Raw genomic sequence first — 23,562 nt, 5'->3', positions numbered from 1 at the left:
AGAAGGACAGAAAGACAGATCGCAAAGAGAGAGAGACAATTGGGATGGTGTGCTGGTGAGAAGGGCAGAGAGAGACGGAGAGCAATAGGGAAGCAGTCATTATAATAGTCGATGAGCTGGCATTCCCTGTGGCCGCTGAGCTTTCAGAGGCTCTGCGTAAAGACCAGGACTGCTGAATCAGGGTGAAAAACAACAGAGAGAGAGGCACTAGCTGGAGCTAATTCCACCTCTAAAGACCTAAAGCAGCCTGCCGGCATCAGCTGGCCTAAAAACTTTTACCATGAGTCTGTGTTGAGCATGTGTACATATAATCATGAGCGTCTCACTTTGTGTGTATCTATATACCTCTTTAGGCATTCCTTTCCCAGAAAAAAAAGGAAGAATAAAAGTCAGACAAAAATATGTAGTGTAAGGGCGCTTTCACACCAACAGCAGTTGGTGCACACTAAACAGTTCATTCGGACCAAAAGCTCTTAGTTCGGTTCGTTTTCGTTGGTGTGAAAGCATCAATCGCACTCGGGTGCGCACTAAATCAAGCGACCCGCTTGACTCCGCTCCAAATGCCGACCTACCGCAGCCTGTATGCTACATAGTAACACTTTTACTGCCTGGTGCAGACCAAATAATCGAACTAGTGGTGTGAAAGCACCCTAACTGACTGAAAACAAGCATTTTTTTTAAATTAGTACCTTACAGAAAAGAAATTATTCTATGTTTGTTATCTGTTTCTGTCTTTGTTTACTGGCATAGAGGAACCAGTTATTACTGTACTCTGGCTTAGTCCCTGTGCCAGTTCAGCTGTTTTCATGCACCCTGTGATAGTCTGTGAATGAATCCTTATTAGTGCAATAAACCAATTAATAGAATAATTCTGTGTACTAAAGGTGGTACCGCTACTGAACAGTGCCTTAGCAAAATTAGCATACTGGGGGATAATAGAACAGTGACTTTGCTTTGATGCTTTGTATTAATGTGTAAAACAGTAAAAACAGTAAACTTAAAGCTTATCTGTACATGTTAATGTAGCAAGTGAAATTCACATTATGCCCAGATATTAATTTTTGATGGAGAGATGCAGGCTCAGGTATTTTCCCTGTAGTCTGTTAGAGTTAACTTGTATGTCACTATCTGAAAGCATAATGTGTAAGGGGTGAAAATTGAAGGGGTTCTGTGTTTTCACTGACACTGCATTGTGAGAAAGAAGCACTACATACTATAAACTACTTGACATTGACATATCATTATGTAGATTAACTTCCTTTTTAAAGATTAAATCCTCTATTTGAAGACATGATCCTTTGTACTTACTACTGTAAATCTACAAAGTCAGTGTGATTAAGGAAATTCTATGGATGTTTTCTGTCCCCAGGGCGAATAGGTTTGACTGTGTCAGACAATGAAAGAAATGCACATGTTTTTTTAGGGGGGGTCACTTCATGCTATAAGTGTTGGTGCAAGACTATATTTTAAGAAATGTTTTCCACATGCAACAAAAATCCATCTCATTGGGTCTCACACAACAGCAGTGATGTTCTTAGCTGCAACATCAGTTTGATTTTAGAGAAAATGCAATCCCACATTCTGTATCATTGGTGATTTAGGTTAGAGATTCTTCTCATTGTCAGTTTTGTCAGCAAAACATGTCATCAAAATTCCACCTGCTCAGCACCTCTCATCAACTTCACCCACAGGAGCAAAGGGTTTATTTTCACTAGCATTTACATATTTTTTGTACCACCCCCTCCTCATTGTCTGCCGACTGTGGGAGAGTTTAATGTAAGTAGCTAGCGCTCCCCCTCCTTTCCTCTCCACTTCATGGCTGGCTGTGGTTCTTTTGAACGTTCCCCAGCCAAGGCTTTGAACTTGCTTGACTTTGAAATCCCCAATCTACTTCAAATCTGGGAGAAGACCAGCCACAGTCCAAGCTCCAGCTCAGCTCACCAGTGGCAGCTAATTTATAATCTGCTTCTCACTCATGGCAAGGCAGAGGAGAGGAAGTCCTATTTGTGCATAGCTAATCATGGAAGATATAGGTCAAGAAGTGGTGTGTGCCTTCATCTGAATTCTCTTTTTCCTCTATTTCTTTTTCTGTCTGAGACAAAGTTTGATTGAAAGACTCTTTATTACATTTCAGTCATATACCAGTATTGATTCATATTTTGTAATTCCCAAATAAGCTATTCTCATTGGCCGGTAGTCAATATTGCTCGGTTGCCTCTGACTGCATTTGATCTTTGACTTCTGTATTACCCTGCACTTTATTTCCTCTGTCTGCTGTGTACTCTCAGAGCAGCACTGTCACAAGATGACATATGAGGGGAAGGTAAGCTTCCCTTAGGCAAGGAGGGTGGATATTTCAGGAGAGACAATGCCAACAAGTGCCAGACAAAATGTGGCACAGCTGAAACTGCAAGGAAGTGAGTTAATTCCCCAGGCAGCTGTTCAGCAGAGCTCTTTGCTCAGATGCAAAAAGGCATTTGTGTCTTATAATTGGCAAACCTCAGTAATAGTTTTCTTACTTTGATATGTTTAAAAGACTGCAGCTCAAAGGTACTGCTTGTTAGATTTTTTTTATTTGTTTTCACACAATCAGATTCATGGAAACCACTTGCTTTCTGTTGTAACAGTGAATGTCTCATCAGTGTCAGGATCATTAGAGTGTAATTTTAGTACATTTTGTGGCAGCCGAACAGCCCCTTCAGAGGCTGGGGAGACACATTTAGGAAGCTGAAGTTTGTGTTGTGTGCACTTAGTACGAGACACCTGCAATGTAACACTAAGAACTGTAACACAATAGATGAAATGTCTACCATATGGTTTACAATTTAAGAATACAGAGAATGCAAAGTAGATGTAAGTATTGTACGTGTTATTTTTAGAGGTAAGAAAGTGTTAAAGTCAGACAGTTAAGAAATAATGGGCTTGCCCTAATACAGTACACATGCTAAAGCTACAAGAGGTGAGAAATGTGTACTTGCTGTGTTGAAGTATTGAGACAGGTGGGTTTTGTAAGGAGGACAAGTACAGTTGCCAGACCTGCAGAATGTATTCATGACTGACCAGTGTTTTTTCTCCTCCTTTCCACAAGAATTCCTTTGTTGGTCACATTTATGTTGGCATCTTTGTTATTTCTTAGCCTAGCTTGGCTACTATTTCTTGGCAAGACGCAGGTGCCAGCTAACCAGCAGTGTCCAAACAATGCTCCAACACATAACCCACTGTAAAACAATAAATTGTCATTTGTATGCATCAGGCTCGTTGTTTTCTCATTTCCAGCCTTTATACTAATTTTCTGACTCTAGCAACATTTTTACCTTACATCTAATGCTCAGTAAGGAAGCTTTTCCCAAAACTATTTCAACTATTCCTTTAATAATAAACTGTTGAAGGGCAGACACTCGGACATCCGGACTAAAGTGGCATTAGCCAGAAACATAAATTATAATCTTATCACAGGCTTTCAGCATATATGTGTTTAAGTCACTGGCTCTCTAAGGTTTACTAAGTAGTTGTTTGATGAAAGAAAGATACCTGAATTCAAATAAATGGTAAGGGAGAAGTTGAAAGAAAGAAACAGCAAAGAGCAGATGAGGAAGAAACAGGTCAAAGACCGAAGGAAACCGAGAAATGTAGAGACATGTATCTCAAGAATAAGTAGACTTCTTTCTCTTCTCCTCTGCATTGCTGCCAGTTAATTTACTGACTCTCTGGCTCTTGAGGGTTTGAAGTGTGTGTGCTTAGCATCAAGTCCTAAAGAGCTGACATGGTGGCAAAGCCTAGCAGAACTGCTGACATTTGTGACACTCGGAGCGACACTTGAACTAAGCAGCAGATAAACTCCGGATCTTTAACTCTTGGTGCCGTCACATGTGTACTAACCCTACAGCAGTGGGATTTGCCATCGCCTCTGTGTGTGTGTCTCCGAGGTCTTGACAGGTCTCATGCATACTTGTACCAGATGATAGCCTCTTATGTACATGAGAAGAATGAAGAAATATGCAAAACATTTCCAAGCGATTATTGGATTAATTCCTATTTTGGAAGAAGCAAGTCATAGCATACTGACACCACCATCCTCTCCTCTCCTCTGCTCTTCTCACCTCTCCACCCTTTTCCTCTCCAACTCCCTCTCTCCATTCTCTTCACTTCCTTCAGTCCCTCCAGTCCTCCATCTTTCCCCTCATCCCCAGAGTTTTCTTGCTCGACCGCCCCACCCTTAATATCTTCTGCTTTCCCCATCTAAGCTCCTTAAGGCACTGTCTAACTCTCTTTCTGTGCAATGTGTGCATCACGTCTGCTCCTGCTGCTGACTCCACTCCAGCTTTGCCAAATCCAGAGGCAAGCTTGTGCATGTATAAGCACCCAAATTCATATGCATTTAATCACATCCACACCCACTAATGCACTTTCTCACTCTCTGTTCACACAGACAGATAAAAGCAAATACACAAAATACAATTCAGCTCATCTAATCTGATTGTACGCCAAACACTGACAGTAATGATTTCAAGAGGAAATTAAAAGGCTGTAATGTCAAGCACTCAACCAAACTGTAATCTTCTTGCAGTCTCAACTCTTTATCTCTGGTATACTTACAATTCTTCCATTTATACACAGACTCCCATTGTGTCACCATATTCCCCTCACTTCCTCTGTTTTGCATGTAGGCACACAAACATCATTCTTCCCACCTGCTTTCTGTCATGTTTCACCCTCTCTCTTCTCTCTCTTCTCTCTCTGTCTCTCCATCCCTGTCTCTCCCTGATTTGGCCCCTGGCCAATCTGTCTTGTTTTAGGTAACACCACTCCTCTCCGCCCCCAGTCACCCACAAACCTACATACACTGCAGCAGCATATTGCTGGTGAGACGGAGACTCACAGCCCTCTAGTGTGTTTGTATGTAGGAGGGTATATGATCACCTTCAACTGTAAGCTGGTGTACAGTATTTACAGGTGTGAGTGTGCCTGCAAGCACATGTGGGTGTGCATGTGTGTTGAAGCAGATGCTATTAGGTCTGACATTTGTGGAGTGATTGGGAGCTGAGTGTGCGATGCCAGGGGAAATCATGGTTCTATCTGGAGAACAGTGTGAGATGGAGCACACTTAGTCATGCTGACGGAACGGCCGAGGATGTAGTAGAAAGCTTTTAGTGTCTATGTGCGCCACTTCTCAGCCTACATGCTTTAACGTGCCTATCAAGAAGTGTGCACAAATGTATGTGTGTGTGCATACTTCACTATGCATACAACCATGCCCTGTCAATGCATCATGCATGTGTTGTGAAAATATGTCACGCCAGCCCATCATAAAATTTAGTGGGTCATGGAAAAAAAAACCTTATCAAATCACTCCCAGCCACTGCATCATGCATATGCACAATTTATGCAGAAAGAAAATGGAAAGCTTTTAAGAGCTGTGGTGTTAGCAGTGATACAGTGTTATGCAGAAAGAGGAATATAAATGACATTACTCATCTCTGAGTTTTGTGTGTGTATATGAGAGTGAAGTACAGATTTATCCATTCCCATTTATTCATTATCCATTGATGCCTCTCCTCACTTTTCCTCCATGAAATGAGAAGAGGTTTCACTTGTCTAGCTGCATCCTTGTTATACAGGCGACTATAGCGTGATGCTGGTATTCACTGCGATAACGTGGTTCATGTGGTCTACAGAAATAGATCCGCTATAATACATTCACATTCAATGGGACCTCCTGGCAAATATGTTTTCATCATTACAACTGAGGCTCATTTCTTACTACAGGTACAAATGAAAATGTTCTGAAAAGCCTGCAAAGAAATTGTATTTCTTTGCATATTTCTTTATATTTATTAAACTACTTGTTCAGTAAAATGTATTGTTCCTTAATATTGTTCAGGGTCTCCCTTATTTAAGAAGCTGCAAGCCTAAAGAATGAGCTAAATATTGTTCTAGGGGACTTTTCACACTCCCAAGGGTAAAATTCCTGCCAACGTTTGGATATTTTGAGAATGGTCAAGACATTTAATATCAGCAAAAAAAATGTAGGGTCATGAGCCTCAGTCTAATTTGCATTTGTTACTTGCTTTCGAAATCAATGCTGATTGAACCCTGTTTGAGTTTTCCTTATTTTTTTCTTTTCTTCATTTGCTTTTTGCGTTTTTACAAGGCTTAAAACTGGAAGTCAGGCATTTGAAGGCTTGTGCTATGTGTATTTTAGGGTAAAGCTGTAAGAATCTGACACCATAGCTAAGCTTAGCTAAGCCTCTGATACTTTTGGCATTCAAGGAGAATCATTTTAACTAAGCAGCTGATAAATACAAACTTCATAAATACTCTTGTACCATACAAATATATGTACATATACCTAACATGCATTCATACATGTTGCAAAGGGTTTTGTGCATGTTGTGTCTGTTTTATAAATGTGTGATAACTTATTTTGTTACAGTAGCTGTATTTGTACTGTATATGTGCAACATGGTTTGTCATGATGCATGACAGATGATAAACTCATTACTATGTATGTATTTCAGTCAGATGGCTGGCAGCGAGACACCACAGTGTAAAAAGATATACAGGTTAATTACCAGTGAAAACTCATCTACCTCTGCTGATGTTATTTTTCAATTGCTTCCAAGCATTTTGAATCTTACCTTTCATATCACATTATTTGCCTGTGATATCTGATGAGTAAGCATTTCCTAGTATTAATCTGCAACAATCCGTGGCACAGATCATATTTATATGAGGGGAAGGGAGGAGCTCTGTTCGAGGAAACTGATGACACATGCAGTCTATGAACACTGCTATGAGGCTCGATTTAGAAATTACATTTCAGCGTCTGTGGGGATTTGGTAAATTGTGAAGGCTTGATGAAATCGACTAATTTTAATTACACAAAAGCTTTTTCAGGCAAAGGATAAATCACAGGTGCCTGGAAATTCCAGAAGCTATTTGGCTTGTGGTTGTGGGACAGTGGACAACAAAGTATAACAGAAATATTTATACTGATACTGGAATGTCAGTCTGCATTCAATTTCTGAATTTATTGACCCAATACACACACATAGTGAAATGTGATATTTGTGCATAGACATGTATACAAAGGCCAACAGTACATTGAGTGGCTCTCTGCTTTCGCATATGTTTTGGCTTCTATGCACACACTTCCGCTTTATGTGTGCTGTGTGCGTGATAAACTCTGCGTCCTGTTGTGAGACTGCCAGGCAGGAACAGTGTGTTACTGCTGGGAAGATAGTTAGCTTGAACTAATGACACCAGTGTGAGATGAGCAGCACGTCTTCACTGGCCTGGGGACAACAGGAACCTCTGATTTATCCTCAGACTTAAAATAGCCCACCGGTTCTCTGAGCTGCACCCAGGGAACAATAATCATAGATTAATAAGAGTTTTGACAGTTAAATCATCTGTATTATCTAAATGTTCAGTGAATTTCAAACAACACTAGTGGATATTCAGTCTAAGAGCAAATGTAAGTGCCTCTCATCAGAATGTATTAATTAACAACTGATGAAATTAAAATTAAAAATGTAAAATTAGAACTGGGACACCCACAGTTATTGCATGACTATGTAGTTCCCCTCAAGACACTAAAAGCTTGTTCTATGTGTCTTTAGTGTGTCTTTTAGTGTCTTTAGTGTGTCTTTTAGTGTCTTTAGTGTTTTTGTTTTGGCTTTAGTAAGCAGTAAGTGGAGATACGCAACTGTTTGCTAACATGTTTGCCGTTACGACTTCATAAGGTTGTGATGGTAATGGTAACACCAGAAGATGGCTAATTCTTTATCTACATTACAAAAATCTGCCATCATTGATAGAAGCGTGTAGCAACCTTTCCCTAAAAAATAAGTCTAATCAAATAGTTACTGTACATGGTCTAGTAGGCTGAGAGCCTCAGCTCAACCCAGAATCCCCGTATACCAGGCAGCTACAGAGGATGACTGCTTCCATCCTGCAAGATGGCTCGCACCAACTACATGGAATTTCAGCCCCTACCATCAGGCCGCAGATAAAAACTCCCAGCCTGCAAAACAAAGCGATATAAAAACAGCTTTGTCCCATCAGCCATTAGAGAGATAAATAAAACTTAAGTAATGACCATTTGTATTTATTTATTTATTTTGGTTTGTTTTTAAATTCAGTATGAAGTATTACAATGGTTTTAAATGATCTTTTGTTTTGATCCAGCACTTTGAAAGGACGCACTGATGGCACTTTTTTTTGTTTGTTTTGTGAGGATGAAGCCAAAATCACTTACCTTACCTTACCTTACCTTACCTTACCTTACCATATCCAACAATACTGAGCCACATTTGCCTCATTCATCACACAGCGTTTACTGGTTCTCATGAGGGAGTCTTTTCCATTTTTTGGAAAGCAATTGCTGAGGTAACTGCAGCTTTGGCTCCAAGACAGCTGGTTTCCTTTTTAGTAGCTTTACTGTAACAACTGTCTGAACTATAAAATGCCCATCATCTTGAATAGAAAGCTGACAAATTTAATGTATGTTGGCCATAATACTCACTTACGAAAGTCAGCGAAAAATGAATACAGATGTGCATAGATGTGCATTATCTCATAGTTACTTTTACTTTTGAATCACTGAGGCAGAATTTTGCATCTTTCCACAAGTATACATTTCAGACAGCTCAACTAATCAAAACAGTGCCAGAAAAAATGTCTTCTGTGTGAACGCTAGTCAGTGAGGGATCAGTTGACAGTTTGTGCAAAATCATGAATTAGGGAAGAGAAACAAGTGAAATATGGGATAAGAGTTGAATACAGGCAGGTAAACTAATGAATTGTCATCAGCCGTTTCAAAATGTGATTATCTTCCAGTTCTATGACAGCAGCAGGAAGATGGATGAAAAGTTAAAACAAAGAAACAAATCTGTCAACATAGTTTTCACTGTGTATTGAGTGGATGAGCATTTGTGAATAAAGGTCATTCTGTAACAGTGTCTTTAGGACTGTAAGATGGAAATGTACATGCTGGAAAGCAAACTGATTGTTTAGCTTAACCACTTTACAACCTCTCTTAAACTCGCTTAAGCACCTTTTCACTGATAGGTGATGGTGTGTGAGCATGAGTCATCTTCAGGGGAAAGCCAAGCATGTGTGTTGTTTTGGCTCTCTGTGTCAGTCTCCTCTATTATCCCACACATTCTCATCCAGCTCACACGGTCTCAGACACAGCTGCCTTGGACAGAAATATTTCTCAGAGCATTCCTTTCCCATGAAGCTCTTGCTTTTTAAAACATGCACTCTTAAAACACATACACACACACAACCATGAGCTCTATTATCTAACACAGTGACAATAACATAGTTTAGAAGGCAGAGAAGTGCTTTTTATAAAATACAAGCAGCCCTCAAACCATATCACTGACAATCATAACACTATGTGTTAAAACGACAAAGGTTGTATTCATAGTGCTCTGACAGTATGTGTCATTTGTAGTGTAAAACAAGTTTTATAGTAAACATGTTTTGAATTGTGGATTTAAGCAGTTAGATCTGTATTGCTTGAATCATTAAGGCATAAGAAACAGCAGAAAGGTTTATTTTTCCTGAATTTCTCACCGATTCTAATTACACATCTACCATGATTATTATGCACCATAAATGTCCATATCAGAGTTAAACCAGAAAAAGTCAATCAGTCTAGAAAATGTAGCTATTGTTTATGGATACAAGATAAAAAATGGTTGTGTGTTTAGATTAAACATTTTAACTATAGTGGCTGGTTCTCTGTATTCAGCATTTGGGAGCTGTACTTTACTGCTGCATTAACTCAAGCCCACAAGTGAAATTGGGTCTCCTGTGAGGAGAACCAGACACCTAGCAGTCAGCCAGAGTTGGATAGTTAGTCCAATATGTACGATTTATTCCGGCGGCTTACAAGGATTTGGACAGATTCTGCCACAAAAGCTCAAAGGAAAGGAGTGGCAGCACTGACTATATGAATGTGAATTGACTTTGCAAATCTGAGTGAGTGTGTTCATTTCAAGTGACAGAGAGATTGAGAACACAGGTTAACAGCACTGTGCACTGATGAAAAATGGGGGCGCTGATGCATACTTAATAGCATGCTGGTCTTCTTTTATGGGTTCTAAAACGGGACCTGTCCTCTCTGCCAAGCATGGTGGTGACAGCAGCAGCTAGCACCTTGCCCACTAAAGCTCCAACCGTGTGTGTGTGTGTGTGTGTGTGTGTGTGTGTGTGTGTGTGTGTGTGTGTGTGTGTGTGTGTGTGTGTGTGGTCATGCATACAATACAAACATGGAGTTGCCATCTATATATCCTAAATCCTATTCTAGGTAGAATCTATAACATAAAGATCCACTTTCTCATGTTGTTACATGAAATGCGCACACACACACCTACACTAGAGATTTCAGCCTGTGCCTTAAAAAAGACATTTCTCTCACAAAAACCCTTCTCTGTAGCAGATAGAAGTTGTAAAAGCGATCAGACCAATGCAATATTTTTTTATAACGCATTATAAAATGCTACATCCTGTAGCCTGAGAAAGATATCAGGGAGAAAACATCTATTATTTGGTTTTATTTCTTCAGTTCCAAAAGTAGCAGCTTAATGTCAGTGATGTCTAAACTTATCATCTTTAAGTTTGGTTTTTGTCAAAACTGTGACAGCATTGCTTTTACAAAACCTTCTAATTCTTGTAGAAAATACATAGATGATTATACTCAAATACAAATAAATATGAATGTAGGTGGTGGTCCAATTCTAATTTACTGTGTGTGTACTGGACTTCATCCTCACAATTTTGACATCACCAATCTGCAAGAATCTCCCTGGAAGCTTTTGGTTAGCTCAGGTTTCGAAAAGGAAGTTCAGCTCCCCAGGGAGTCATATGAAGAGGAATGTCTGCTCTAGATATCGACGCCAGAGCCAACCATGCAGAATTGCAGGAACGCAGGGAATGTGTCTCCTCTATTTGCAAGCAGCCCTGTTACCATTGCACACACTGTCCAGAGTGGTTCCCTGCACTATAACTCTGGTGTCTGGCTAAATCAGGAATGCACAGCAGTGAAGCGGAGCCACAGCCAGAGTTATGTGAGTTTGCAATCATGCTGTCATCTCTTAAGATTTTTCATTTCCATAAGTAAGCTGGAGCTTGGATTCTCTTCTTATCAATCCACAGTGTTGTAACATGTCACAGTCAGAGTCTTAGTGATACATCTAAGGATGACAGAGTCCATATGTTTATGATTATAATCACATCTTCTCATCATGGTGCCATTGTCTCTTTCTTCCACATCTCCTCTGCTTCTCCTTTCACTCCTCTTGTCGCTCTGTCCATCTCATTTCTTGGGCATCCTGCCAGCAACTGGCATGGTAACAGGTGTCATATATAGATGTTATGTAGCTGCCATCAACTCTAGAGTTACCTGACCTCATCTATAAATACATGATAGTGACATGATTTACTAGCCTGCTTCCTGAGCCTGGTCGGTCCAATTAGATAAGGCAATGTACAGTAGAGATAGAGTAAATCACTTTCCCTACCTTGGAGGACGCAAAACCATCTGTTAGGGTGGACAGAGCCGCTTTGATACTAATAGAGCCACTTTGTCTTGTCAGTGACCACTGCCACTGTATGTGAAAGGGAGGGGAGGGACTGTGTGAAAGCCGAAACAAGCCCTCCTTATTGTGCATTTGTGTACAAGTGTGGATGTGTTTTTTTTTTGGACTTGTGTGAATGTTGCCTGCTGCAGTCCAGGAAGATGATTGTCGGGGTCTTTTTCTGTTCTACATCTGAATGCCTGCAGGGCCCAGTGGGAAGTCACACTGTGGTGGGCAAGATAAAACGCTCAGGGTGGAAATCTCACTGTTTCTCTCAAACAGGTCTCAGGATGGCATTATCTACTATCACATTCAATACCACTAAAACAGCAGCAAAAATATAACTGCTGTTTCCCTTTAAGCTCCAATTCTTGTGTTGTTTTCCTCCCTATATGTACCTGCACATATTTTTATTCCACCAGAGTACAGAGCTCAGGGAAGCCATTCAATAAGTTATACGGCTATCAAATCACTGCTTTTTTTTATCTGAAGGCATGCTGAGATCTGTCAAGATTAGCAAAAACCTTAGAGAGGAATTTTTGGGTGTTGGCAGAAGCTCAGTTTGAGACAGCATTAAAAGAAATTTTGAATCACAGTTGCTTTACACTGGAGCCTGTCTCTTTTTTTCTCATAAATCATGAGTCATTATGATACATTATTTTGCATCAAGATGCACTTGAGCAGGCGACAGCACCTCAAGTTAAATGTCGCCATGCACCACGATGCAAACTCCTCATGAATGTTTGTAAGAACATGTGAGCATGAGTGTGTTTACCTCCTGTTGGTAGCACCAGTCTCATGTGCTCACAGAAACGAGGCGTTCAGTGCCTCTGAACCCTCTCACCCACGAGAAATCAACTGTGCTGCTCATAACCTTATCACGCTCCGGCAGAACCAACCCCTGATTTGTGTGGTCCGTGAGCTTAGATGAACTTTTCTCAGGGTTTTACTAGAAGCTGACAAGTGGAAAGTGGAAAGTGTCAATCACACTAGATTATTGTTCCTGTTGCGTGGTTGAAGGTTTAAAAAATAGATGACGTGCACAGAAGCATTAGGCTCAGAGATGACCAAAAATGGAGTAGATTAATTTGTAGAACTTCAATTATTAAAAGATCCGTTATTAGTTTCACTTATGCTGCTATTTGCTGTTCTAGCTAAAGCTGTTCTGTTGCGTAGTGCTCTGTTTCTTTAGGCAGCTGTCCCAGTAAATCAATTTGAATTTAAACTGTGAGGAAGATAGCACTAAGTCTTCGAGACAGGACTCCTGCTGTCAAAGTTATTTAGCTTTTACAGTTTAAAAAGGGTAGAATTAAAAAGTGGAGAACAAGAAGATGAAGGCCAGGGTTAAGGGAGAAATGAGGGAAGGCCGACATTTGACATTGTAGAAGAGGAGAGGATAAGAGATCAGAATTGGCAGGCAAGACAAAGAAAAATCACGCTATAGTGTTGGGACTCCATGATGTAGACATTCAGCATGATTCAGTCATCACTGCTTGAGATTTGAATGACAAGCCTTGCATCCACCCATCCAGCCTCCAGCAAACCCACAGGTGAGGCTTCAGCTGTCAACACAGGAAATACTATTGTATGACTTCATATTGGAAAAATACATTATGAGAAAGTTTCCCTGTTGACATTTAGTATTTATTTTGCAGAGGTAAAAAAAACCCCACTTTGAATAAATTACTATATGTTACACATTTTTACTTAACACTTGACTGACTGATGACTGAGGCAATCAATATTGAGACAAGTAACAGAGGAGTAGAGGTAATATAATTCAGTTAATTATCAGTGTCAAATGTTTGGGAGGATTATGGGCTATAACCACTGTGAAATTAGTCTCAAAAGACCCATAACAAGTAAAGTTCATTCTAATTAAATTGCAGTACAGGCGAGGAGAGGGAAAAATCAGAAAGAGAGAGGCATTGATAATCCTACTGTACATGTTGATGCATGCATCCAGATGCACAGAAATACATATTATGATGGTAAGGGGACACAAAAATAGAAGATTATGATAATGATAGTGATACAATTCCTAGAAAATTACTTCTGCCTGCAGCTTGAATCACGTGCCTCTGCCAAGCAGCCCCATCTCAGAAGGAGGAAAAATAGGTTTCTGGTGTTCAGACCAGCTTAGCCAGAGAGCCCAACATTTTCAGTTACTGTGAAGTGCACATGAATTTTCCACAAGCGCAAGGGTGCTGCGTTCCATGTGTCACAAGTGAGATTATTTGGTGTGTCACTTTGCTATGAGTGATATGGTAAAACACCGTCAAGGACTCTCAAAGCTGTGAGGCCATGATGAAAACTTCACAACTGTCATGTCAGTAATTCATTGCATTTTCACAGGCAGAGTGTAACAGTTCTGAATCAATTATATATCCCAAAGGGACTAAAAAGCTAATTGTTCTCAATAGTTCCCAAAAGGCTTGATGTTTTCTTTAAAGATAAAAGAGCCTGAAAGCATCAATGCAGAGGTGACAAAGCTAGATGTTAGATCAGAGGTGAAACAAAATATTAAAACAGCCTTGGAGACTAATTACAACTAAAGATTACTATATTGCTTTGATATCAAATCAACATTTATTTTGTGTCAAAATGTCTGTTGTGAACTTCTATCAGGTCACATCTTTTAATTCAACAGATCTAAATAAAAGCGACTTTTCCCCACAACTCTATTTCTCTTCCTGTGGCACTTAAAGGCTTTAAGGGGAGGTTTAGTAAGTACAAAAACCTTGGTTTCAGCACAGTTTTCTTTTTCAATTGGCTAACCAGGCACCACTGACGGCTCAACTTATCTCACTTCTGTGGCAACATTTCATGCGATGCTAGGTGTAGTTGACCCTCATATCAAAGCTGATTATGTAACTTAATCATGTTTTTCTTTGCAAACATCCTCTGCAGCCGCCACATGTTTCTGTGTGTCAGCTGCGGTTCTCATTATGTTGTTATATTTGTGAGGATATACATGGCACGTCTCTGAGACCCCCTGTGGGTGCTGCCCTCTTTGCATTCCTACTGAAATAGAAACTGTTTTCACTTTTCGGACTCATCACACAGTCAATCTAGATTTGTATGTCACAAAAATCCAATAAAATGGGTTCATTTACTCCGCAGATACAGTAATTCCACACATTTTGCTAGTTGCTAATATTCATATTACTATTTAATAATAAGATTTGTTCTCACACATCTCATTTCATTTGAATTAGTTTTGTGTTCTTAACATGTGTCAAAGTAACACTTAACACCAGGGAAAGGTTTTAAATGAAAGTGTAAAAATCCAAGAAAGACTCCACTCTTTAGGGGACTAAATCTGTGGATTTTGTAGCTGTGGTTTGTTGAAAATATGTCGGTCTTTTATTGAACATTTTTCATCGTAGCAATGAGTCAGAGAGTTTTGGAATCACTGAGCCAAGCGGCCTCTGGGTTTCCATCAGTCAGAGTGACTCAGACCCAACACACTGGTCTCACTGTTATTGCATTTTTGAAAATAAGGCTAAATGAATAACCGTGTCATATGAATATACCAACGAGCCGGCAGCTAGATAATTGTGTTACAGCCAATGAAATGTGGCTGCGTGCTGACTGTCTGGCTGTGTGGCTCTCTCTTGCTGTTCGGCACTCTTTCCTTCCGTGTCTCTTTCTGTACCTTGTCTGGTTTTTTCGTGCAGAAGCTAAGCAGGCGTTTTGGTCAAATTAATGTGCAATTTTAACATCCATTTGCAATAGAAACCAATCTTGAGGAGAAGGGGACCGTGAAGCTCATCATGCTGCAGGCTGCAACTCAGAGCTGGTGCTGTGGGAGGTGAAAGGAGAGGAAAGGGGGCTAGTAACAAGCCATGAACATCCTGCCTAATGAGCTGGGCTGAGTTCTTAACATTGCATATGGCAACTGTTACAACACCAAATACTGTATTTCCAAAGTGTTTACACTAACTGGCTTATGTATTAATTGCTCAGTGAGAAAAGGTATATTAGAATATCACAAAAATGTGTGTCAACTTTCATACAAGATTTGTTTTCACACTGGCCAGATGTTACAAACAGTAAAGTGAAGACAGGATTATCCACTGATATTATTCTGTTGTGTACTGTTGAACCAATTTGCCAGACATGTAGATAATGATGTGGGAGGTAAACTGTTTCCAGCATGCAAGTGGTGACAATACTGTTGGTATTTTTGTTGTATAAATAAAATAAATTGCTCTCCCAGTTTCACAGAGATCACAGGAGTGTATTCCTTCCCTGCCAGAAACAAACTTTTCACTTTATAAGGAGAAAGGTTTCACATCATAGCATGCTAGGTTTCATGTTATAATATTATACTAATCCTTTTTTCTTTTTCTTACGTGGCAGCACTATATTTCTGTAGAGGTCAGAGGTAATAAGAAGAAGAAGAAGAAGAATTATACATTTTATTTACTGTATAGAGCGCTTTTAGCAATAATCAAAGATGCTTTACAGGAGCAGGATCAATTTAAAAACAATAAAACCATACAGAATAAATGAAAACACAAAAAAGAGAGTCATTGTCTGCTGCAGGGATCTACTATGTTCCTGAATGATGAGATACTAATTGACTCAAGAGATTGAACCTTGATAATCTGGTTGAATTCGGGCACTCTGCTGCCAACATTTTAAGATGTGAAACATATTGTACTGTGGATCTGTAATGAATTTTCCAATATTTTTAGAAAGTAATTTATTTACCATCTTACCAAGAGGTAGAAAAGGAGATCAATATTAATTTCATATCTGTGCGCTCAACACAGAGAAAGCCGTGTGACTTGTTAAGCCTAGCTTAGCACAAAGAACAGAAGCAGGGGGGCTGGAGATATCTGCTGTCTATATATATTCTTCTTCTTCTTCTTCTTTTCTGCTTCTTCCTTGGGTTTTGTTAACATCTGTCACATTTTGTTGCCATTTTCTGTTGTGAATCCAGACATGATTATGATTATTGAGGCATGGCCTCTGGATATGGACACAGATTATCTGCTCGGCTAAGAGCTGCTGCATTGTACCTGTGCTGCAAATACCATGATTTGATTCACCGTTGTCATTGTTTGGACAGTTATCTGTGTGTAGCAACAAATATTAGATGTAGGGTGCATCCTGAGCAGTGTTGTTTGAGCCAGTGTTCATTTTCCTCCTATCCTGCAATCTAAGCCCTTCTCAAAGCTTTGGACTGTGTACATGAGATGGCAGTCAGAGATTAACAGAAACACATTTATGGGCTGAACTCTCCACTTCTCTGGAGTCTACGACTATAAATATTGCTTATAATTTATAAATCACCTTAAATATTGATGTTTTAATTCCAAATCATGTCTCCACAAAGTAGCCAAGTCAAGCCACCATGATGATAAGTTCAGTTCAGTTCAGTTGCTTTTATTGTCCCCTAAGGGAAGCTTGATTTGCAGATAGGTTGAAACTATTAATGCCTGTAGTCAAGAGTCACAGCAGTTGGTTACAGTTCGAATCTTGAGGACAAGATTCTTTCATATCTAGCCTCCAGTTACTAGCAGCAACCTAATGATATCATCTATTGTGGATAAGGCTGGATGTAGATAACAAGGATTTTGTCATGAGCTGCACAGCATACAACTCAGATGATGAAACTATTTAAAGACCCACTCTTACCTGCTGGTTTATAATATACTGTGCAATCTGGTGTCTGTGGGATGGGAGTGGCTCACAAATCAATGAAAGAATGATGATTGCACAATGAGGCTTTGCTCAGAAAAGAGTTGAAATAGCTTCAGACAGGTAAGAATTGCATAAAAAGAAAGACTATACTTTATTACTAATATATCAGTCGGATTTCAACTTAGACCTTAACTGTTCGACTGTAAATTCCTTATCTATCAAATATACAGGCTACGTCGTTGCATGTCTGACAAACCGTTGATATATTCTCTAAATTCCATCTTCAATCACAATCCCAACATGTAGATTTAATTTATTCAGAGGTCTTAAATGTTCTTGCTTAACCATTAGCTCTTCTATGTTTACTGTAACAAGAGACATAAACACATTACCTTTGAGACAATCGTTTAATCACAGTATGAAATTAGATCATGGCTACATTTTAAACATTTTAAGCATAATTAGCCCAAGTCTTCTGACTCTCTGTGAGAGGTTGTCATATAAAATGAATTCTACTTGTATGGCCACCATGTCATTTCACTTATAAATGAATAGATTTTAATGTAGCATTCAATGGGTGAATTATTCTTTCACAAGAATACAGCCATCATGCTCTTCATGTCCTAAATATTTGAGAAATTGTCCAATTTTTCCAGACTTTTTTGATCGCCTATCAATGTGTAGTAAAGTTTTAATAACAATATGCTCAACAGACTTTAAAGACAGTGATAAACACAGCATGGATTGCTGTTGCGGTAATTTGCAAAGATTCATAAATACTCTGGGGGACTTGCACTGTACTCATCCAGTATCAAACAGAAATATATTTTTTCTTTTTTGACTGTTCGTTTCCACTGTGTTTTCTGAATCTAGTTGCTCTCCTTATCAAGTGATTGGCAAATAATTGTGTGATATTATTGGAGCAACACAACACCTATGGCATCCAGTGTGACTGTGTGTGTCAAAAGGAAACAGAAAGAAAGGTGTCACATTTGTCAGATGCTCATGATTAAAATCACATACACCAAACTAGTGACTTGGTGCTGTATATTAATGTTAACAGAAGTGACATTTGCAGCACTGATGTTTCTGAGTCATACAAATTAATTTATTTCAAGGAACTTTTTCTCCTCATTTTTAAGTCCTAATTTTGTTCATTGGTCGACAGTTTCTATACGTGTATTTGTTATATTCAGATGGCATTCAACATGATTATTGTATTATAGTTACCTCAAAACACAGGTGCAGAGGTATTGATTGTATTGAACACCAGCCAAGCCACTTCTAGATGTGTTATTTTCCATTCTCAGTAGTAATCCATGAAACTGAATTGCACTGTTCCACCAAGACCTCAGAGTAGGCAGATTGAAATGAAACAGAGAGATCCTTTAAGCCCATTCAACCATATCACTGTTTTTCTCCTAACACCACTTCATCTCAGTCCTGGATCCCCTAATCCACAGCATTAAATTCCCATCTCTTTGTGTTCAAATATCACAGTATCTTCAGCCTGTAATCTGATATGAAATTGTCTAATAAAGACCCCTAGGAGTTTGGGAAATGGTCAGGGATATAGGTTTGATAAATGCAGCATCTATTTTCTGTGTTTGCTTGTATTTTGAGGTATTTGAGGCTTTGTTTTGTTTTTTTGTTTTTTCGTTCTTATTCTTTCTGTTCTTTTTTGTTTTTTAGCCCTCGGTTATTCTGTCCCTGACCCAAACAGATAATTGGGAAGTTAAAGCACAGACAGGCTCATGGGATGTCCAAGAGTCTTATAAACAAAACCAAATGCCAGCTTGTGACTGCTGCTCAGTCGTCATGACGATTCATTATTCCGTTTGAAACCTACAGAGAAATTTCTTGATCCTAATCCCCTCATGTAGTTAAAAACTTGAATTACTATTGGATGTGTGTTCATTTAAGATGCCTTTTTCTCATAATAAGCCTTGAGAGGAAATAAGCAGTTGGGATCTATAGGCAGAGTCAGTGGACTTGTCCTTTCGTACCCTTCCCTGCTTTCCTTCTCCTGCAAGTCCATTTAAATTCCTTTGCAAGACTCATAAATGAAAGTAAGCATCTTCTCGCTTTCTGCTTCTATTAATCATTGCACCCCCGCTGTTTCAAGATTCCTTGAATCTTGATGCAGTTGCTTATTGCTTGAAGGACACAGGAGTTAATTCAGAGTTGAAACTAGAAAGGTTTTTACTCAATGGTGTCTTATTCAGAGCTACACAGTAACACTATAAAAGTAGACATCTTACATTCATTGTTAAACGTGAACATTTTTCATGTTGCCTTGAATGAACTCAATGCCCAAAGCCAGAGCATAAAGTTGGATAGCCTTTTTAAGTGAGATACAAACAAAAGCTGTTAACATTTTGGTTACTTTTAAGCATCCCTATTGGTCTCATTAATTGGGTATCAGCCAGCGGGTTATAAGACAAGCATGACTCCCCGTTTGTTATACTCGACTACAATTCACTGGTCTCAAGAGTTCTGCCCTATGGAATATTATCCTCAGACAAAAACCCTGTTTCCCAGAAGGCTTGTGTTACTGACACATCCAAACTCTGAAAAGCCTCTTGTTAACAACAGCTGTAAAGTGAGCTGGTTCTATTCTATTGCTCTTTCTCAAGTTTAATCTCTCTCTCTCTCTCTCTCTCTCTCTCTCTCTCTCTCTCTCTCTCTCTCTCTCTCTCTCTCTCTCTCTCTCTCTCTCTCTCTCTCTCTCTCTCTCTCTCTCTCTCTCTCTCTCTCTCTCTCTCTCTCTCTCTCTCTCTCTCTCTCTCTCTCTCTCTCTCTCTCTCTCTCTCTCTCTCTCTCTCTCACTTCCTCTCTCTCTCCGTTGTTTCTCAAAGGGGAGGATCCTGAATTAATTAAAAGAGTAAAAGACTTTGAAGTTGGACACTTAGCCTTGGGGCATTCTGTTGCATTTTTTGTTGTCATAGAAACCCAGAAACTCTGCTACTGAACAGTGTCATTTTTTTAGGCAGAATAACAGTTTTTATAATGTCTTCCCCAAGTGCCAAGCACTTTTTAATCCTTAGAGGACCGTCTTCTCCTGCTTGTGTCTTCTTTTGCTGCCTCTTGCTTTTCTGATTACTTTCTTGAACTTGAATTTGACCTTTGGTGAAATTCATTTAATGGTCTTCTATCACAATGTAACAATGTGCTGAGTCCATGTCTCAGGTTGGGAGTAAAACATTACACTGTAATTGGATTACCAATATATGAATTCAGAAAGAGACAACTGCTAATTTGTCACAGTTGCTATAGAGGCACAATAATCAAGGTGCTGAAATGTTGATGAAATAAGTTGGTGGCTTGTTGGATTGCTCAAACTATTCTATTTCTGTATTTAGAGCACAATGGTGTAATTCTGTGTATTTTCATTAAGCAGTCATGTAAATGGAGTTGACGTTGCACAAATATACTGTGACACCAGTCTCAAACATGGGTTGAATTGGTGCTTAGTATGTGAGTCTCCTGAATGAAAGGTAAAAGGTAAAAGGTCATTCTGTTCTTCCACAAACCCTCCCTCCGGTCTCAGTATCTACTGTAATATAAATAGGGATCTGTCCTTTTTTGTTTCAAAGAGAAATGTGATCATCTGTAGAAGTATAGTATGAGACCCATAAGCCCTTCAACACAATGAAGTCATATGAGGGGGTGGTGATCTAACCTGAGATGATGGGCTGTCAGCAGCTGCAGTTGTAACTGTGCCGAGACAGACAGAATAAGGACTGAAGTAGTGAAACACAGAGCGAAGGAAGAGACAGAAAGTCAGGTTCGAGGGAGAGGAGACTCAATGCAAAAAAGAGAGAGAGAGGTAGAGGGTGACAGATAACAAAGGGGAAAGAGAGCCACAAAAGAGACAAGAGACTGACATAGAGGGCAGACAGATTGGAGCTACTCTGCCAAGCTGCCCCTCTCAGCATGGGACTTGTGCCTATTTCCATCCCATCAACCACCTCCATCTCTGTCACAATCTTTCTGCTCAATTTCATGACATGCTACGTCCAATGCTGAATCAGTGAATGAATGATATTACTTTATGCTAATACCCCTGCCTACCCTAGCAAGCATCATCAAGCACCTCAAGCAACTGAAATTCATCACTCATTTCTGCTTGGCTTTTGTTTTCTCCTCTCTCCATTCAAACATGTCTCCCATTGCTCCTCCATTTTTTAATCCACCCTTCCTTTACTCAGTCTCCCTCCATCTGTTTTAACAACATTGCCCATAGAAATCAAGTTGATTGTAAATATCTCTCAGGAGCCGGTTACACCAGCTCTTTGTAAGTTTAAATCAGCCTGGTTAAGTGTTAGCTAGGTTTCATGCATATCTAAATGAAAACAGGTTGCACCACACAAATTGCTTCCCGTCTGTAAGCATTTAAAGACTCACCTGTACTACATCACTTCTCAGGTTCATAATTACTACAGTCCCAAGATGGGGAGGACAGGCTCAGGTTGGGAGTTAAATGTAATATATGACTTTGCATTATAACATTATGTTACAGCTCATAATGCTGCAGTGACTTTTCTGCAGTGACTTACACAGTACATTGCTTTTGATTGGGTGCGCTACCGATATCTCCTAGTAACCAACACATTGCTATAAGTTTTAATGGTGCGCTCCAATTTAGTAAATCAGTTTGAAAGTAGCAAGTAGTTACTCAGAACTTAAGAATAAATTAGCTGATGCTGAATAGCTGGTGCATATTTATTTGTTTATATCTATATTTAGATATTTATGTCTTTTCAAGTTCTTAACAATTTCAAAAACTAACTGAAAAAGACATTGTGTCATATTACAAAAAATGTTATCCTCATATGACATGTCATTTTGCCACCTCCTCTGTCACTATCCAACACTGCTGGCACCTTCTCTCACCCATCACACCCTTATCTGCCTCCATTCCTCCCTTTATCCACATTTTTCTCTGCTTCCTCTTTCTATCTCTTTCTGTCTCTTAGTGGTTCTCACCGTCTTTGATGTCTGTTGAGTGTTTTAATGAGTTTGTTGTTGACGGTTGCTCTGCTTCCCGTTCTCTCTCTGCCATTCGTCCTGCCTGCTGGGTTTAAGTCACAGGAGTACCAACACAAGTCAGACACAGCCCTATCTACACACACTCACACTCACGCACACATACACACAAACACAGACAGTACAGGTATATGCAAAGACTTTGTGTGGTCACTCATACAGGGAATACACACTTTCACATGCAAACAGGTTTAGTGCCTTTATTAGCTGATGTCATCTACACACACACGTCTCTGTAAGCAAGTATGCTCAAATGTGTAGTAGATGTATATGCAGATATACCTACTGAGTCACACACATGAAGGCACAGATAGAAACACACACACATGCATGTATGTAGAGGACAGAGGAGTTTGTTACACTGCAGCCTCATGGGAGGCAGCTGTGTTCTGATGTATTAATCATCTTCGTCTCCAGCTTGCTAATTAATGACCCATCTGTCCCCTCTCACTGATGTTCAACTTCAAACTCCTTCATACACAAACAAACACACACACAAGGGTGCAACACAACACCCAAATGCTCGTTCCACTGATGTAACTCCTGCACTAGTTTCAGGCAAACAAATATTAACAGACAGTGTGAGCCACACAGTCCCATCCACATCCACGATTATGAAAATTATTTTTGTGTCAAGGGAGGAGTTCTCGTGTTAAGGTCACAGACGCTGTGTGATCAGACCAGTAAGGCTTGTCTGTGTGTGTGTGTGTGTTTATGTGTGCACTTATGTGAGTGTATGTGTGTGTGTTCATAGGCTTATCAGGTGAGCCCGGGCAGAGTGTCAGATGCGGTAATGGAGGCTTCAAAGACAAGCGCTGCGGTGAGTTCCCTGGCTGCCTTTTACCAACCCCCACCCCCTCCCCCCACACACACACATACACCCCACCCTCCTACCCCTCATCCCCTATCCCTGCTGCTGGGACCTAGAGAGGCAAGCAGAGTCAAACAGACAACAGGCAGACAGAGTAAATCAGGTTGAGTGACAGGCAAAGGAGATATTGGAAAGCAGGGAATCAGTCTGAAAAGACAGACAGACAGAGACACAGTGGTGCAGTCAGACAGTCAGTGTTGTGGCCAGGTGCTTGTCCAGCACACCTCCCTTTCACTTGCATGATTAGAGAGCTACTTCAAACACCCGCCGCTTGTCTGCTGCTTTGCTTTGCTGTTCTCTTTGCAGCTGTGGTTGTTGTTCTTGTTGTTCTTGTTTTGATGCCCATCGTCGCCGCCACCATCGTTGATTTGCTTTCTTTGAACGGCAGTTCTATTT

At 39.8% G+C, this 23,562-nt stretch overlaps 1 protein-coding gene across 3 annotated transcripts in view; it reads left to right on the top strand.

The window, feature by feature from the left end:
• Positions 1–23,562, top strand: part of mid2 (midline 2) — an 87,284-nt gene that overhangs the window by 22,872 nt on the left and 40,850 nt on the right. For 2 of the 3 annotated variants that reach the window (XM_053323465.1, XM_053323464.1), the window contains exon 3: positions 23,050–23,115. The exons of the other annotated variant lie outside the window; for it this stretch is intronic. In XM_053323465.1, the coding sequence (XP_053179440.1) occupies positions 23,050–23,115 (66 nt within the window). The remainder of the gene's footprint in view (positions 1–23,049; positions 23,116–23,562) is intronic. 3 annotated transcript variants of the gene reach the window in all.

This window comes from Scomber japonicus, chromosome 8, assembly GCF_027409825.1.
Source record: "Scomber japonicus isolate fScoJap1 chromosome 8, fScoJap1.pri, whole genome shotgun sequence".
Classification (NCBI taxonomy): domain Eukaryota; kingdom Metazoa; phylum Chordata; class Actinopteri; order Scombriformes; family Scombridae; genus Scomber; species Scomber japonicus.
The sequence above is the reverse complement of the archived record's forward strand: the minus strand, read 5'-3'. Positions and strand labels throughout refer to the sequence as shown.